Consider the following 16,377-nt stretch of genomic DNA (forward strand, 5'->3'; position numbering starts at 1 on the left):
CGCACACACACACACACACACACATACAGCCATTGTTAGGAAACACTATTGTTCCTTTGCAGGGGAAATGTACCAGTAATCAGTAAGAGGAGCAGAGTAGCACTCAGAGGTAAATTAATTTGTTAAATCCCTGAGAATAACGGTGCTAATGTTAAACATGAAACATCTACCCACCGAAGACTGAACACCTTTTAATGGAGAAAGAAAAGCCCTCTTTATGTAGATGCATTAGGCTTAGTTTAAGATGAAGTAAATGTAAAGTACTTTAAATATTTATTTGTATTTGACCTATTTAATGTGGAACAGCACACTCCAGAAAAAAAATGTCTGATGGGATTTCTAGCTTTACGTGCTTGTAATGACTTTTTAACATTGTTGGCATTCTCCATTAAAACCAATTGGGCACAGCCAGGACAAGCAAACTAATTACAGTGTGGCTCGCGCCCTATGGCATTAATGAGAAATTGTAACAGAGCTAACAACCCGTTTTACAGGCGCCCCAGTTAGGCTTATTTGAAAGTTGTGCCAACAGCGCTGAACTAAAAATGTGTCCGCCCAAATTACTTTCAGTCTTATGTGTTCAAGTGCCAAAATGAAATGAATTCTGGTTAAAAGGGGGAATTTTATAAACATGAGAATTGTGTGTGTGATGCAATGAAAAGTAATGGGTCTACAACCTTTCAAAAACTATATGTAGCCTGGAACTAGCCTGCTGTTACTACATCACTACTACCCCTAGTAATGGTGCAGTAGTGAGAATAATAATGTGATTTCTTCAGTTACATTTTTTTCTTGAGGATGAAAACTGCTTAAACTGAGAGTCAGTGTCTTGCTCAGCGAGCGGGTCCAGCGGCAGAGCAGAAGTGCACACATGGATAAACTGGCAAACGTTTGAGGTATACCACCATATACAGTATAAACTTCACAAGGATAGTTTGAGGTGTGACGCAGAGATGTTGGCATGTCATAGCAGGAAAAAGGCACATGTGTTGTTATGAATATTAAAAGCGAATGCATTCTATTTAGTTGAGCCAGTTGTAGGGTCCTGGTATTGTGCATGCTGGCTCACTACCATGGCTCACTGGGACACTTGATGGAACTGAGCCACCATAAACAAATTAGTTTCACACCTGTGCTTTTCCTGCTATGACGTGAAAATGTCTGTGGTGGAAAGGGCCTTTTAGCAAGAACGGCAACAGCAGCAATAGTTGAGAATCTCCAGCCCTCTTTACTCTTAGTGACTAGTGATGAGGGTTTTTATAAAGTTGTGTGTGTTCAACATGCTCTGCTTTGGAAATAGCAGTTAGACACAACAATCCTAACGCAAGGTCCACTTACTCGCTTACTCCGCAGCTTTCAACCACATCTCACATCATGTGGTTGAAAGCACCTGGGAAAGTTAGTAGGTGGACTTAAGATAGTTTTGTCAAATTTGAAACTTGCAAAATAAAACTGCACAGTGTCTCTGTGTGTACTCCGTCCTCCACATTTTATTTGTCCAACGGGATAAAAAGTAAGTTAAAAAAAAAAAATTGCATTTTGCATTTATGATGACCCAGTTCTGCCCTTACTTCTGAGTATTTTAATACATCTGGACCAATAATTGAAATACTTTGTAAAGCTGTTGTTAAGTGGTAAAATTTGATACACTTGTTTCTACTACAATCCACTGCAGCCACCAAATTTGGCAAAACTGCTGTTGTACTTCAGCAGGTTTAATGTGTGATAATTAATAACACATTATTGTAGGGATATGCATCATATTTACACACACAAGGTGCAGAAAGCAGCTCAGGCCACCAATGTACTCTTCAGGTCTTATTTGTTATGCAGGAAGCAGCTGCAGCTTTGCATCCACTGTGACATTTGCTCCTGCCAGTCTGCCACGGCTGCGGTCCACCACCAGGCTTCCCATCGGCCTATCGCTGCTCTCCTACATGCTGACGACGAGACCCGGAAGCCCCGAGGTGCCAGCTCTGCTTTGTTTTGGTAGCAGGAGTTGGATAAGAGGGAATAGGCGGAGGTCCGTGCGGGAGAAAGCTGCTCGCTAAATGGGGAGAGCCACATCGGGGATGGAAGATGACGGACCGATAGCTGACGACTGTACAATGCCGAGTTTTATTGGCAGTTTCGAGGAAGGGAGGGTGAAATTGTCCCGCAACCTGCCGACAGAAACTTCCTTCACGGGCAGCAAAGTTGAGCGGTCGGTCAAAGATTTGAGCCGCCGTGTCACCAGGTCAAACTCGGGGTTATCCCTGGACGGAGGCGAGAGGGAGTCGGAGGAGAGGGACAGCGAGGACGAGAAGGATGCGAAGGGCAACAACAACAACAACTGCAACGGCGGAGGAGGGGGTGGAGGAGGAGAGAGGCGGAGGCCGAGCGCTGTCGAGATTTTGAGGTGGAATTTCGGGGTTTCGAAATCTCCCTCTCTCCGTTTAAACACAAACACTCGGATGCAGCGCGGCGACAGCCACGAAGGAGACGTTAATAACGACGTTACAAACGGTTATGGAGGCGAGCGTGGCGAGTGTAACAAAACGGAGCGTCAGACGGGCGAAGCGGGGACTGGAAACGAGCCAACCCTGAGCGACTTGACGACTTCGGATGTACAAGGAGTTGAGTTTGTAACCGTTACAGGTCAGCGCCGTCCTACGTGTGACAGTGACAGCAACGCACTTCAGTTAGAAGAGTCTTTTAAAGAACACGTCTACTGCACTGTGTATTGCATCGCTAACGACGGTCATCGAAAAGACGTTGAAATCACAGGCGATGAAACGGGCACGTCTGACGCAACAGAAATGCACTTGGAGACAGCACAGGACGCGGATTCGAGCCCCGAACCGGCACTGTACACATTGGAGGATCTGGTGGATCCTTTCGGGGATATGGCCCACCGACTGTCCACGGAGCAGGCCGATGCAGAGACTACGATGCAGAGTTGCCGGGTGTGCCTGGAAGGAAAATCCATCGCACCCCTGCCCTGCTGCAGGAAGGCCGTGTGTGATGAGTGTCTGAAACTCTACGTCAGCTCCCAGGTTGGTAGGAGGGAGGGTGAGCACAAAAAAAGAAGAAAAGCCTGGGTGGGGTGGATAGTGCAGCTGGCTGTCACAGGGCTGAGGTCGAGCTTGCCCCAGAACCAGGCTTTGCTGGGTAGGTCAGCAGCTGTCCTTGAGCAACCAAAATGATAACAAGTGTGAAGACACAGTCCTCACACTATGTTATTATGTTTGGCATCTGTAACTTACACCAAGGCAGGGGCATGGCTAAAAATTCTGGGAACTGGTAAAAAAAAAATACTCAGGGCCCTCACCAGGAGCTGGCATTGAGCAATCCTATACAGCAAGTGTTTTGATCAAGGGTCTAATAAGGGCAAGGTTTCATGAAGTTGTTACTAAAATGTCAACAACATCTGCAGGTCTCCTTATCTTGTGATAACTACTGTTTTTCTGTGGATCTGGGTCACTGACACATTCTACACTAAAATTGGGGGCAGGAATGGTTTTCACAATAGCTTACTTTGTGCGCTGTTCTTCAGCAGAATGTCCTCTTCTCCCACTCACCTATTAAAGGAAGATTTCACATTCATGCCTTGTTCGTGAACTGGTACTAATCAGCAATCTTCTGATCATAATCTCAGTTTTAATAAACTTGGATGTTGCCCCATTTATGTATATTTTACAAGTTGGAGACAAGTTACAGTTTTAGGTCCTTGCTACTGTTACGATAATCTGCTTTAGTCTGTTGAGATAAAAGTTTTTATCAGTCACCCAGGCTCATTTCTATCTGCAATTATCTTATTTTGATAACAAGTCATGAATAAGCATGCAAACACAGAGACAAGCAGACTCTCTGATAAGCACACTGAGAATAAGATAAGGGTCATGTAAACTATCTTGTGTAGGTGGAATTTCCTTTCCCGTTAATGTAAATGCAAACTTATTTTTGTGCTCATGCTTGGTGTTAAACCTTAGTAGGTACAGTAAGCGTTATGTCGGAGAGATCAGAGGCCACAGATAGGACCCTGGGATGGGATTCAGTACCTTGCCTATGGGCACTTTGGGCAGGGATGGCAGGCAGGGTAGATGGATGCAACAGGAGAGTGGATTATGCTGGTTTGGTGCCGAACCATGTTGTGGTGCCAGGGATTAAACCAGCAATTTACTTGTTTTGTTTTTTTTTACCAGCCTCCTCAAGTCAGGTCAAGTCAATATTGTTTGGTTTAGAATTAGAATTATGAATAGGGATAATAGTAGCTGTCAGTTTTGCTTGTTTGAAATGACAATATACAATTCATTCTGCCGTAACCTATCAGATGTGTTTAGATTCACTTCTCTTAACCCAACCATCTTTGTCCATACCAGCCCCCACAACCCCATCAGGTAATCACAAGTACTCCCTCGTCAGCAGCACCCGTCATGTCCCAAATATGGTCTTATAAACTGGATGTTACGTAACACTGCTGATTATATAAAAGTGGATCTTGTTATCAAAGGTTTACAACATATTTCCCATTCAACTGAATTGTCAATGTTTAAGCTTTGGTCAAGTTTGCATTGTTACTACTACCACTTGGAGTGGCAGAGGCTGGAAGTTTCAACAATTTATCCATTACATTTAGTTAGCTATTTATACTGTCTAGCCATTACTATTAGCTGTTTTTTCATCACTTTAAGCTAACTATTTATACTGTTTATCCTACCTGTTTACCCATACTTTAAGCTAACTAACATTATTTCAACTGCTTATCTATTACTTTTAGCCAACAGTTTCAACAGTTTTTTAATTACTTGTAGCTAACTAAATCAACTGTTTACCCATACTTTAAGCTAAGTAGCGTTATTTCAGCTGCGTATCCATTACGTTTGGCTAACTGTAACAGCCATTTAACCATTACATTTACTTTATAATTTTAACTTCTGTACTCACATGCTAACTAGTTTTCAAGCACTTGCAATGGTAACGTGGTGTTCAGGTGTTACAACTGACTCAGGTTAATGGGCAATTTACTGGTTATATAGTAAAAACCTGTATCACACTGATTTGTAATCCTGTTTGGCTGTTTATTGTTGTCCCTATCCTATTACAAACATCTGTACATGTTTTTTAATCACATCATAACAAAGTTTAGCAGAAGTACATCCTGGGTATACAAATACTCATAGTTGCGCACAATGTGCAAAAATCTTAGAAATAGCAAACTAGATTGTCACTACATACTGACACTAAGTAATACTAGCTTTAGCCACGATTGAGGTAAGTGGCACAATTGTCCTGGAGCCGTCATATGCTCATTGTAAGCTAAATAGTTTTACTGTTTTAATCATGCAAATGGCTTTATGTTGGCTTATGTTTTCTCTTATGACACCGAAAATGCAAAACGAGGCACATACATTTTAAACAAACCACAAAGAGTGACGCGTGTCTGTGACAGAGTGGCAGAGTTCCTAACTTGTTCAACTAGTCTGGCAGTGGTCATCACAGCGTTAGTGTTGTGACAACAGTACCAACACATCAGCTCTCATGCCTGCGTACACATTTTCATAATCACGCAAAAGCATTTAGTCTGTGTGTGTGCATATGTGCTGTAGGGGATGTTGGGTGTAACACCATCAGAGGCTGATGCTATTGCTCTTGACTTTCTGTTTGCTGTCATTTCACACACTCTCACAGACACACACACACACTCTGACAAAATGCCATATAATGTTTCAGTATGACAGGTCGTTCTGGCTTTGATGGACTGAAATGGTGTGAATGAAATGAGGAAGACAAAGAAAGAAGCAACTAGAGAAGAAGTAATGCCCTGAGAGGAGTTAGGCTAGATGGTGAAACAGAAACGAGAACAAGAGGTGAACTTAACTGTGGAAGTGTCTCTGGAAGCTTCCCTCTCACACTTACTGTATCGTAGGTCAGATTAGATGAGATCTGAACAAACGCGTGTTTCTTTGGCTCTTGTTGAACCCAGGTGTGAACTTTAATAATGGAAAACGTGTGTTCTTATGTTACAGAGTATAGTGAGATTATGAAAATGCGGACCGTAAAGTGAGAGCATCACTTGTATCATTTATCGCAATAAAATGCCAGGCCCTGAAGGTAGTGAATTGTGTGCGGATAAGTAAGTCCAGTAAGTATAACTGACTGATGAGCTCTTGGTCTGGACTAACTAGTGTGTGTCGGTGTGTGTCCCTTAATAAATAGAGTATTAACTTCCACTCTCTCCACCACCACTTCCATTCATCTGCCTTTTACTCCCTCTGTTCTTTGGTAAATTATTAACCATTTCCTGTTAGCGGTGTGAATATATTCCACATGTAGATTTGGCTCTGATAGTCCCTCACAATAACAGAAAAACCACCATAGACTGACCCAAAGTGCGCACACACACACACACACACACACACAGTGAAGGGATGTTGCATTAGTAGTCAGTGCTTTCTGTGACACTCCGTTTCTATTCCATGATCAATCAATCAATCAATCATTAAATCAATCTTTATTTGTATAGCACTTTTCAACGGCCATGTAACACAATACTTTATAACAAAGACAATGACAATAATGTCACACCACCCCCTCCACACACACACACACACACACACACAGACACTAAAAACATGAGCTGAGGAAACGCTATCATGAATGGCCACTTCCAGCATAAAACTCAAATTTGCAAGGGGGAACACTAGAGGCAGAATAAGGCATTAAAAGAAAAGTAAAATAAAGCTAATACATAATAACATTAAAATTATAAAAATAAAATAATAAAAACAAGATATTAAAAATAAGGATAAAAATAGAAATAAGGAAACATGAGAATTAAATTGAATTAAAGAATGTGTCAGTTAAACAGACTTAAAAGTAAGTACATAGATAAATAAATAAATAATAAACTAATAAATACAATTCAACTAAAAGCCTGGTTAAAAAGGTAGGTCTTTATTTTGTTTTTAAAATATCAGCGTTCTCTGCTGCCCTCCAGTCCTCAGGAAGGCTGTTCCACACACGTGGGACATGATAAAAGGACACCTCAGTGAGTTTTCATCCAGATTTTAGGAATAGTTAAAAGGCCACTAGCAGAGGGCTCTGGAAGCAAATCTGATAAATATTCAGGACCAAGACCATTAAGAGCCTTATAAACTAATAAAAAGGATCTTAAAATCAGTTCTGAAGCAGATAGACATGATGCACACAAAGACATGTTATGTTATAGTCTTTACTTTCATATACTTGAACATTCTTTGTCTTATTGCTTGAATCCATTTGAAATCAGGGTTTCCTGCAATGACAACCACTTTTGTCTTCCCAGGTGCGCGTAGCCAAATCTTACATCAGCTGTCCGATCCCAGAGTGCAGTGGCTACCTGGAGGAGGGGGTGGTGATTTCCCATTTAGCCAATGAAGACGTGGCAAAATATCGTTACTTTTTGGAGCTGAGTCAGCTGGACTCGAGCACCAAGCCCTGCCCCCAGTGCAGTCAGTTCACCTCTCTGAAGGAGCACAACCCCAACCGCTCCGAGCACAAGTACAAGGTAAGATGCTCAGCTCCGATGAGCTGGCCTCCAACTGCACGGAACATAATCAAATCCCACATACAGCTTTAAAAATTAGCGTACCCAAGTGTCTACTTTCTCCTGTTCCTACTGTAGATCCAGTGTAGCAACTGCCAGTTTGTGTGGTGCTTTAAATGCCACGCACCATGGCACAATGGGGTCAAATGTCGTGACTACAGGAGAGGAGACAAGCTGCTGCGAAGCTGGGCTAGTGTCATAGAGCACGGACAAAGAAATGCCCAGAAATGTCCACGGTGCAAGGTAAGAACTGGGGATGGTAGAGGATTCAATATATTACGATGCTGCGTTTTGCTGTTGAACAACATTGGCAGAGGAACGCATGTAGGATGGGTGTGTGTAAGTGGAAAGAGGGTTGACTGATGGAGGGTGGAATCATTGTAGATGAATAAATCAATGAAGGCTAAGAAGCATGGGAGCGAGGACAGATGATGGATGGAGAGCTGCAGAGAACTAGATGGACGCACAGATTTGCAAGTGCATGTGGAACCACAGAACAGCGATGCAGAGACGGTGAACGTATTGAACAAATAATACTGCACAAAACCAAATCTGGTGGACTCAAAGTCATAAAGCGTGCCTGACAGTCCCATTACGACCAAGTTAGTCTACACAATATCTAATTTGACTGTCAGAAGATGACTAAAGCAAGACATAGATTAAGCTAATTACCGGTATATGGAAACCGTTTGCTCACAGCAGCAAACACTTTCCATCTGTGTTCATTGCACTGGTGCTCCATGTCTCTGGATTTCTGCTCTGGAAGCAGGGAGAGAGGATCTTGTTTGACTGTGAAGCCCACAAATTGGCGTCATGCTGTGTTTAGCTGGAAAAGAGGCTGAGAGCAGCTAAACTTAATACCCAGTTTATACTAGGACTGCTCGCTGCCACAGCAGCCAAAAAAGCAAAGATACATTAAGTGTAGGCATATAGGAGTGCGAAAAATAGGAGTAAGTTGGGTTAGTTTTGGGTTTTAGTGCTGCTAAGATGGGGGATTTTACCATTTTACAATAAACAAAGCTGAAAAGCACTATTATAATATGATCTTGAGTCTAGTAGGAGAAGATAATATATATTTAAATTGGGCTAAGCTAAAGCTAAAACTAGAACTTCTGACTTTTGCCATATTGCATGTAGTTCTTTATGAATATAATGTATAGTATTTATCTGAAAACAGACGACTCTTCTTTTTTACCCCTGCCGTCGTGCTTTTGCCTGTTCTTTCTACTTCCGTCTGTCTGTAGATTCATATTCAACGTACAGAGGGGTGTGACCACATGACATGTACGCAGTGTAATACTAACTTCTGTTACCGCTGTGGAGAGCGCTACCGACACCTAAGGTTAGAATAATTTACTTTACTTGGTTTTCTCTGACTGCCTTTTCCAACTCTTTCTACATGATGATATGATTTCATCTAAAACTTCCTGTTGTCAGGTTTTTTGGAGACCACACATCCAACCTGAGCGTGTTTGGATGCAAGTATCGCTATCTACCTAATAAACCTCATCTGAGACGGCTAATCAGAGGGTCCGTCTGTGGTAAGTTGGTGTGTTTGTGTCTGTAAAGAGAGTCCCGAATCTGTACCCTGTTCAGATAGTGCTAAATTTGTAGCCATGCTAGCGGCGTGGATCTAGGGATGGCAATGTTGGTCTGTCGGTCCACCATTTTGGTCGAGACTGAAATATCTCAACAACTGTTGGATGGGTGCTGTGACACTTTTCACAGACACTCATGGTGCCCAGTGGATGAATCCTACCGACATTGGTGATCCTCTGACTTTTTTCGCTCTAGCAACACTGTCAGGTCAAACATTCAATTTGAATGAGTGAATGAAGGCTTTATTTCAAACATGTCAAGAAAAAATATATAGTAAACACTAATAGAAGAAAAAACTAAACTAAACTTGTCCAAAAAGGACAGTATTCCCGCAGAACTCATGACCTTCCCATCAGCTGCATTTGTGTGTTTATTACTAATTAGCAAATATTTACATGCTAACGCGCTAAACTAAGATGGTGAACATTGTAAACATTTTACCTGCTGCTGGACATCACCATGTTAACATTGTCATTGCGAGCATGTTAGCATTATTTTGCTTATAGCACCGCTGTGTCTCAGTATAGCCTCAAAGAGATGCTAGCATGGATATCATACAGTCAGATGTTGAATTTTACATTAATACAGCTGCATATTCATACTTTGAAACCAGCCAGTATGGCAGCTACTGCGTCTACTGCCATATTTGGTGGATCTCATGAGTTATTTGGCAGTAAACGATTGTTGGTAATAAACAGTTTACCACATTCCCTCAGCCTGCTTTATTTTTCTGTAAGTCTGCTTTAGTAAGTGTTTTCCTAAGTTGCCTGTGACCTAAATAAAACAGCCTTACCATGTTGCACTCAGCTGTGGATTATAATTGTAGATTAGAGAGAGCAACAGTGATAGAAATAGCAGTGTAATAGTTTTTTCTTTGTCGTCATGTACTGGATAAAAGCCTTAGAGTGTTGTTGCTGTGTTGCCTAATGGCCTGTTGTAGCTACTACTGAGAGCAAACCGCTGTGTCTTATCTGTGACAGTCATGACTTTACCTCAGCAATGAACACTTCCATGTCTAACTTTGTACTTGCACAGGCCACTGAGGAGAGCTTTGTAATGAAGTGTGAAAGCCTCACGTATCAGATTATGTTTGTCGTAATTATCCATTCACACTTGTCAAATGCATGCACCATCAAGCCTCCAGGAAATTGAACTCCTAGATTTGTTTGACTCTGCTCTCCATGACAGCTACAGCTAGTCAAATCAGTGGGGTGCCTTTTTAACTGGGAGCTAATTTGTCCCTTAACAAGAACCAGTTACCCATTACAGCTCTCGTCGCTGTCTTCATGCCATGGACCGTTAGCCGCACAGATTTCGCATTTTACTGTAGATGGAGTTGATGATTTCCCTTAAAATCTGCTTAGCATTCAGTAACCTCCACAGCCGAATTGATGCAGTGGTGGCCAAACATCTTACATTTTCTGCAGGGTTGCATTCAAATTCCAACAAAATGTAGCAATACGCATTATTTTCAGTCATGCAGTTTCTATTCCATCTGACTTTTATTCATTAAGTTTAATTATTGCTCTGCCCCTCTCTCTCTCTCTCTTCCTGTTTTTCTCTGCAGCCACTAAGCTGCTAATAGCTCCAGTGGTCACTTTGCTGGTCGTGGTGCTCGGAGCCCTCGCGCTGGTGATAGGTAACATAATTATACGCATGAACACGCATGCACATTAATCAGGTTGAAGATCCAGAATAGACCAGCAAAATGGTCTGACTCTATTTGACAGAGATTTTCCTCCGCACTGCAAAGCAGGTGCACTGTTTATGTGAACAAAAAAAAAAACATAATCATGCCACAAACACATCTTTGCATGCATGACATTCTGAGTTAGATGCATGAACATAACGTGCACATGTCCTCGTGTAAAAGAGAAGGAAACGGTTCTTGTTTTTAAAATGCCAAAATCTGCAGATCCTGATTGTCACTCTCTGGGTCGCTGGCTTTTAATTCTGGAAACTACATTAACTAGTATTATCATCCCACTGCACTCTGTGTGCACTCTGTCAGATAGTATTGTGAACTGCTGATGCCTCAGGTGAACTGTAATTAGTGTTAATCTCTTTCCGCTGTCTGTACGTCTGACAGATGAGCTGCTGCAGGCTAACATGCCAAGATGGCAGATTCATATTTATTTTCATCGTTATTAGAATCAGTGTTGCCGTCTCCCTACAATTCTCTCTTTTTTTTGGCCAAATCTGTTTGCCGTGCGCTGTAAGATGGAATAATCAAATCAAATCCATACAGAAAACTCATCAGGGCTTATAATGACTCAAGATTTACACTGTACATGAATGAATAGTTTATTAAAATAATCATTAGTGACTTTAGAAACAAGGATGGTGTGCATTAATCCATCTTTCTCCGCCTTCTGCTTTTATCTCTACAACCCCTCCTTCCTGTCTGCAGGTTTGGTCGTTTTCCCGGTCTACTATGTGTGTAAGAGGAGGAAGAAGCAGCGCACACAGGGCTCCGGGCGCTGGATTTGAAACCTGCTCTGCTTTTCATCTAGGCCAGGCTCACACAGCTTGAAAGACAACGCCCGAATCTCCTCAGGGATGAACACGCCTGCCTGAGTCATTGCGGAAAGTCTGAAATTAACAATACCAATTAGCGGCGTACATAAACTAATAGAGCAATGATGCCTGGATGATCACACAAGCATTTTGTATCTAATGAGACCACTGCTGCAAAAGGAATTCTTTCATCAGGTTATACTGGCTACTCCACCACTGTCTCGGACAGTGCTCTTCACACAATGGAAATGTTTGACTCCCTTAAATCTCAACCAAATTTCACAGCCGCCAACCGTTTTAGGCAGATAACTCTCTTGGTGGCCAACTCTTGTCCCAGACACATTGTAGGAAGTAGCCTAGCCGTGTCTGTTGGCTGATTTTGACTCTTCTGACACACATTTAACAACTGCTATCTTTCTTTCAGGAGAACAAACTCAAATAATAGACTGATGCAGTTTTGTTTACCCCCTGCACTAGAGAGAATGTGCTAAAGGAGTGCGCTTGGAGCATTTTCGTTAGCCTGATATGATGAAATGCTATTATATGAATACTGAGAGTAGAAGGTTTTAAATGTTTGAGTAAGATACTGGAAATGATGAACCCCGACTGAAAAGGATAGGAGCTCACTGATGAACAGAGAAATGTGAGAAAATAATATCTTCCTTGCTGAACTTTTGCAAAAGCTGCTTCAGTTGTTTGTGCTGCAATTGGCAAGGGACAAATGCAAGATGGAAACTGAATGTGGAGCGAGCCTTGATGGAAAAAGCTGGACATTGAATTTGTTCATCTTTCTCTGTTGAAGGCTCAGTTTTCATTGGATATTTAAAATCCCATTGGGATTTGAGTTGAGCACTCACTATTCAAAATAATATGAGAGGACTGAACTTGGAAGGATGGAATGATGCTGCTGAACTGTTCTTGGCCCACCTGGATAACCTTGACTTGAAAGTTGGGTCATGTGTCCCCACCTAACTCTAACTCTACGCTTTAAAAAAGGGGTCCTGTTTGCAAACACACAGCCAGCCCACTGACCCCTAGATTAAATATTGACAACGCCAAGTGGAATGTTTGGGAGCCTCCATTGTTTTCTGTTGTTTCCCCACCTTCTATCTGTCCCCATCTTCCTCGCCATCTGCCTGGCTGGATGGTGGCTCACACACACCCTCCCTGCCTGGCAGGTCGTCTCTCTGCTGTGGCCCCATACTGTATTGCCAGTATCTGCATCATCAAAAAAAATAAATAATATAAATAGCTGCTGTGCGGCAATTGTGCCAAAACAAATTGCTGAATGTGGCAGGACAGGCCTGTCCCTTTGTTTTTTTTTTGTTGTTATTGTTTTGTAGGGGATGCCTGTTGCAGAGGTTTGGGGCGGTGATGCTGTCAGTGTGTAGTGGAGTCTGCATGAATAAATAGACGTAGAGGCTCTATCAGATTACACAAGCTGTAGATAGTTCCCGGATGAAATGACTGAACATACTATTGCAAATGGTACCTGTAGATAAACAGAATAAAGTATTTAAGATGTAACTTTTCATTTTTATGTAGTCTGGGTGATGGTTTGCTTAAGAGCTAAACGTGGTGTTAAGTTAAAGAAATTAACTCAGAGGTTACCATCAGGTTGCTGTGCACTGAATATGTGGTATATTAAATTAGGATGTTAATAATTAGGTGATCAGGTTTTGAATGTTTGATGCAGAGTTCGGTTTAGTGTCTGATTTTTTGCAGTGATAAGAGGACATCAGTCTGCTTGAGAGTTTGTATTGTGATGTAGTGGTTTTTTGAACGTACACATATGCCCTCTTGGCTCATTCACACTGGCACATACTGCAAGAAAGCACACACATGGAGTGCTGCCAGGGAACAGGAGATTTTCGAGAGCTTTAAAGGCCGTCACCTGGTAGCACTCAGCTTGCTGTCCTTCACTTATCCCTCTATCCTCTCCTCCCTGCTGTCAGTCCTTAGTTTTGAAAATGAGTGCGCATCCACTGGAGCTGTGGCTAGTGTTCAGCCACAAAAAAAAAAATCATGCGAACTTGATGCTTTTGAGCCTCTAATATGTGAAAATAACACAGAGCTACCTGTGGTGCACACTGCGGTCAAGTACAAGTGGTTTTCCACATTAGCCATAGATTTATTTTGTGTTTGTGTGTGTTTATCCCAGTCCCACCACTACATGGAGTGATCAGTTTTGTTGTTTTATTGCTCCATCATGAGATGTTTATGAAGACGTTTGAATGGAGAGACTCAAGGAAAAGAAAAGACAAGGATGAGCACAATATAACGGCACACAAGAGATGCTACATTGAAGCCAGTGAAGCGGAATGATAAGATGATTAAACATGGAGGGGAAATGTCTCCACTGGAAACAAACACTTCAATGCATTTTAAAGTGCTCACCAGTGGAATATATCCTGAGTGTGACAGCACATTTCATCACTGAATTTTCACTAAAACCAGGATTTAAGGCACGAAGTTGGTGTTCACGCATGTTGGACATTTTTGCAGTGCTATGCCATGAGCTTTTGTCCCAGGGATCAGAAACATTTTTAACATCTGGGAGTTCATCAATACCAACTGTTCCTGAATGGCACAGAAAAAGATCTTTGTTACACACTGCTTTCAGTAGGTCCTGACTCTGGGGTTGAATCCACTCTCAGGGAGTTTGTTTTCTGTTCACTGTCCCCAGAGCCCTCCATCCACACGAGTTGTGCCACAGAAATCAGCACCAGGAAGTAAAAACATTGTAATGTAGTCAAAAGAGACCTCGGTTATGCAAACGTCTGTGTTTTCCCAGCATGACTCGGTGTTGTGTACGCTGCGTGGGGTTCAGGGGGGTTGAACCTGGGAATAAAAAGTGGAACAAGAAGCTATGCGTTTGTAACTCACCGCTGGGAAATTAAATGTTATGCGCCAAACAAAAATATTGAAACTATCTAATTAAGAATTGTTCACTTGCATCATGTGCATCAATGTTTTATCTAACTGCTCAGCTAGTACCACACTGACACGTTGAACTGCTGCATTTCTTTTTTGTTTGAGTGACATACTGACATGTGACATTTGTACTTACAAAAATCTTTAGCACAGAGAAATGCATCAGCAGTCAAATTAGTTTAATAAGTGTTGTTTTGTTTTTTTTTACAATGCCATAAACGTAAATTGTTTTACTATTTCCATGTCATTTTATCAAATACGTTGCCCTGCACTTTACACTTTACCACAGCTGAAACGATAAGCCCATTGAGTAGCTTATTTCCATAAAATTAACAAAGGATATCTCTGATAATTGATCAGTCATTTACATCATTTATCTAACGTTTGCATGGGTTTACAGTCAGATTTATTTGCCAATTTTGCTGCCAGACAGTAATTTAAAATCTGAATTTCTTCTACATTGATCAGCTACAGGACAAATGTAAATGAATAAGGTTTTCTGGCAGCATGATATTTGTCCTGGTCTGCTCCTCATATGTGGTTTCTTTCTTGTGTGTGTTCAGAATTCTGCTGACTGATTCAATGTTAAGATGGCACGTGGAAACGCCATAATGTGCTTTGTTTTGTTGTTGTTGTGTTCTTACATATTACTGACTTGATCGCTGACATTTATCTAGACATAAAGCAACTGTTTGGGTGAAGCTTTTACATGTAAAAAGAAAAGTTATATATATATACATATATCAATTAATTCAGCTACATGAGGTATTTTGGCCAATGATTTTTCTTTTGCTGGGGTGTATCGGCAGGCTGATACCCCTGGCCTTTTTCTTTGTGGTATTTGCATACATATGCAATAGTGCCTTCACAGCCATAATAGATCAGGGTTTGCCATCAGGGCCCCTGCGTGACTCCGAAGATTACAAATGGGGGTAAAATATGTCACAGCCTCACTGAGCTGTGTGTTATGTGTTAGAACAGCTAAAGCAAAGCAGAATACATTATAATATGGGGCTCTGAATGTAAAAGAAAAGTGTGTGGGTCCATTGTTAAATATATCTATTGGATCTATTCATCTGTTACCCCAACACACAGGGCAACGTGCAGTGCAATCAGGCCTTCAATTAACATGTGTTTTTTTTTTTTGGCTGAAACAGTTAATAGCTAAAGATAAACCTCTAAAAACTTTAGAGGTACCACTCTACAGGGTGTCAGCTATATCCCAGATACTCTTGTAGTTTAGTGCACTTTATTTTGGCTCATATCAACCTCACTCTTTGGACTGTAGATAAAATGAGGAAGCAGTGGCACAGCCAACCCCGGTCATTTTGCTAGATGCTCAGTGAAGGAAGTGATTATACCAAAAAGATGTGTCATTGTCACCAAATCAAATGTCTAGTTAGGGACAGTATATCATAGTTTTCATTCATTTCAACTCAGGAGGCCTGTGGATATTAGCAGTACATGGTGTATTATCAGTAACATCAGGATGTTTTCCCCATCTAGATATGCAAACGGCAACATTTATGTCTTTACACCACTTAGTTTTCAAGGATATTTCTATTTGAAGAAATGTCTTAAAATTCATTACTGTGCACCTTGTTTGCACCAAGAACAGATTCTGCTGCCACTGTTACAAATGTCTGCTGATATTGTTATTGCTCACTTAGCCAGGCACAAACATTGTTTTCATCTGAGGATCTGATGATGAATAAAGTGGGTCATATGCTAAAATGTCATATTTTGATTTATTTGATATT

General features: G+C 41.5%; 1 protein-coding gene across 2 annotated transcripts; it reads left to right on the top strand.

Annotated features, from left to right (window-relative positions):
• The first annotated feature begins 1,941 nt into the window (after positions 1–1,941).
• rnf217 (ring finger protein 217) lies at positions 1,942–16,351 on the top strand. Of its 2 annotated transcripts, XM_046060451.1 has the most exons (7): positions 1,943–3,035; positions 7,307–7,528; positions 7,646–7,810; positions 8,812–8,909; positions 9,005–9,108; positions 10,734–10,805; positions 11,577–16,351. In XM_046060451.1, the coding sequence occupies exons 1-7, from the start codon at positions 2,052–2,054 to the stop codon at positions 11,654–11,656; spliced, it is 1,725 nt and encodes a 574-aa protein (XP_045916407.1). In that variant the 5' UTR covers positions 1,943–2,051; the 3' UTR covers positions 11,657–16,351. The 2 variants fall into 2 exon arrangements, with proteins under 2 accessions (XP_045916408.1, XP_045916407.1); XM_046060452.1 differs by lacking the exons at positions 8,812–8,909; positions 9,005–9,108; positions 10,734–10,805; positions 11,577–16,351 and adding an exon at positions 7,952–8,757 and having other exon boundaries at positions 1,942–3,035.
• Positions 16,352–16,377: the final 26 nt, after the last annotated feature.

Source organism: Micropterus dolomieu, linkage group LG10 (assembly GCF_021292245.1).
Source record: "Micropterus dolomieu isolate WLL.071019.BEF.003 ecotype Adirondacks linkage group LG10, ASM2129224v1, whole genome shotgun sequence".
Taxonomy (NCBI): domain Eukaryota; kingdom Metazoa; phylum Chordata; class Actinopteri; order Centrarchiformes; family Centrarchidae; genus Micropterus; species Micropterus dolomieu.

Excerpts from the sequence above, each read along its gene's own strand:
- rnf217 (XM_046060451.1), top strand. The coding sequence starts at position 2,052 with ATGGGGAGAGCCACATCGGGGATGGAAGATGACGGACCGATAGCTGAC. Across the intron at positions 7,811-8,811 it reads AGAAATGTCCACGGTGCAAG|ATTCATATTCAACGTACAGA; the intron begins GTAAGAACTGGG and ends GTCTGTCTGTAG. Across the intron at positions 8,910-9,004 it reads GAGCGCTACCGACACCTAAG|GTTTTTTGGAGACCACACAT; the intron begins GTTAGAATAATT and ends TCCTGTTGTCAG.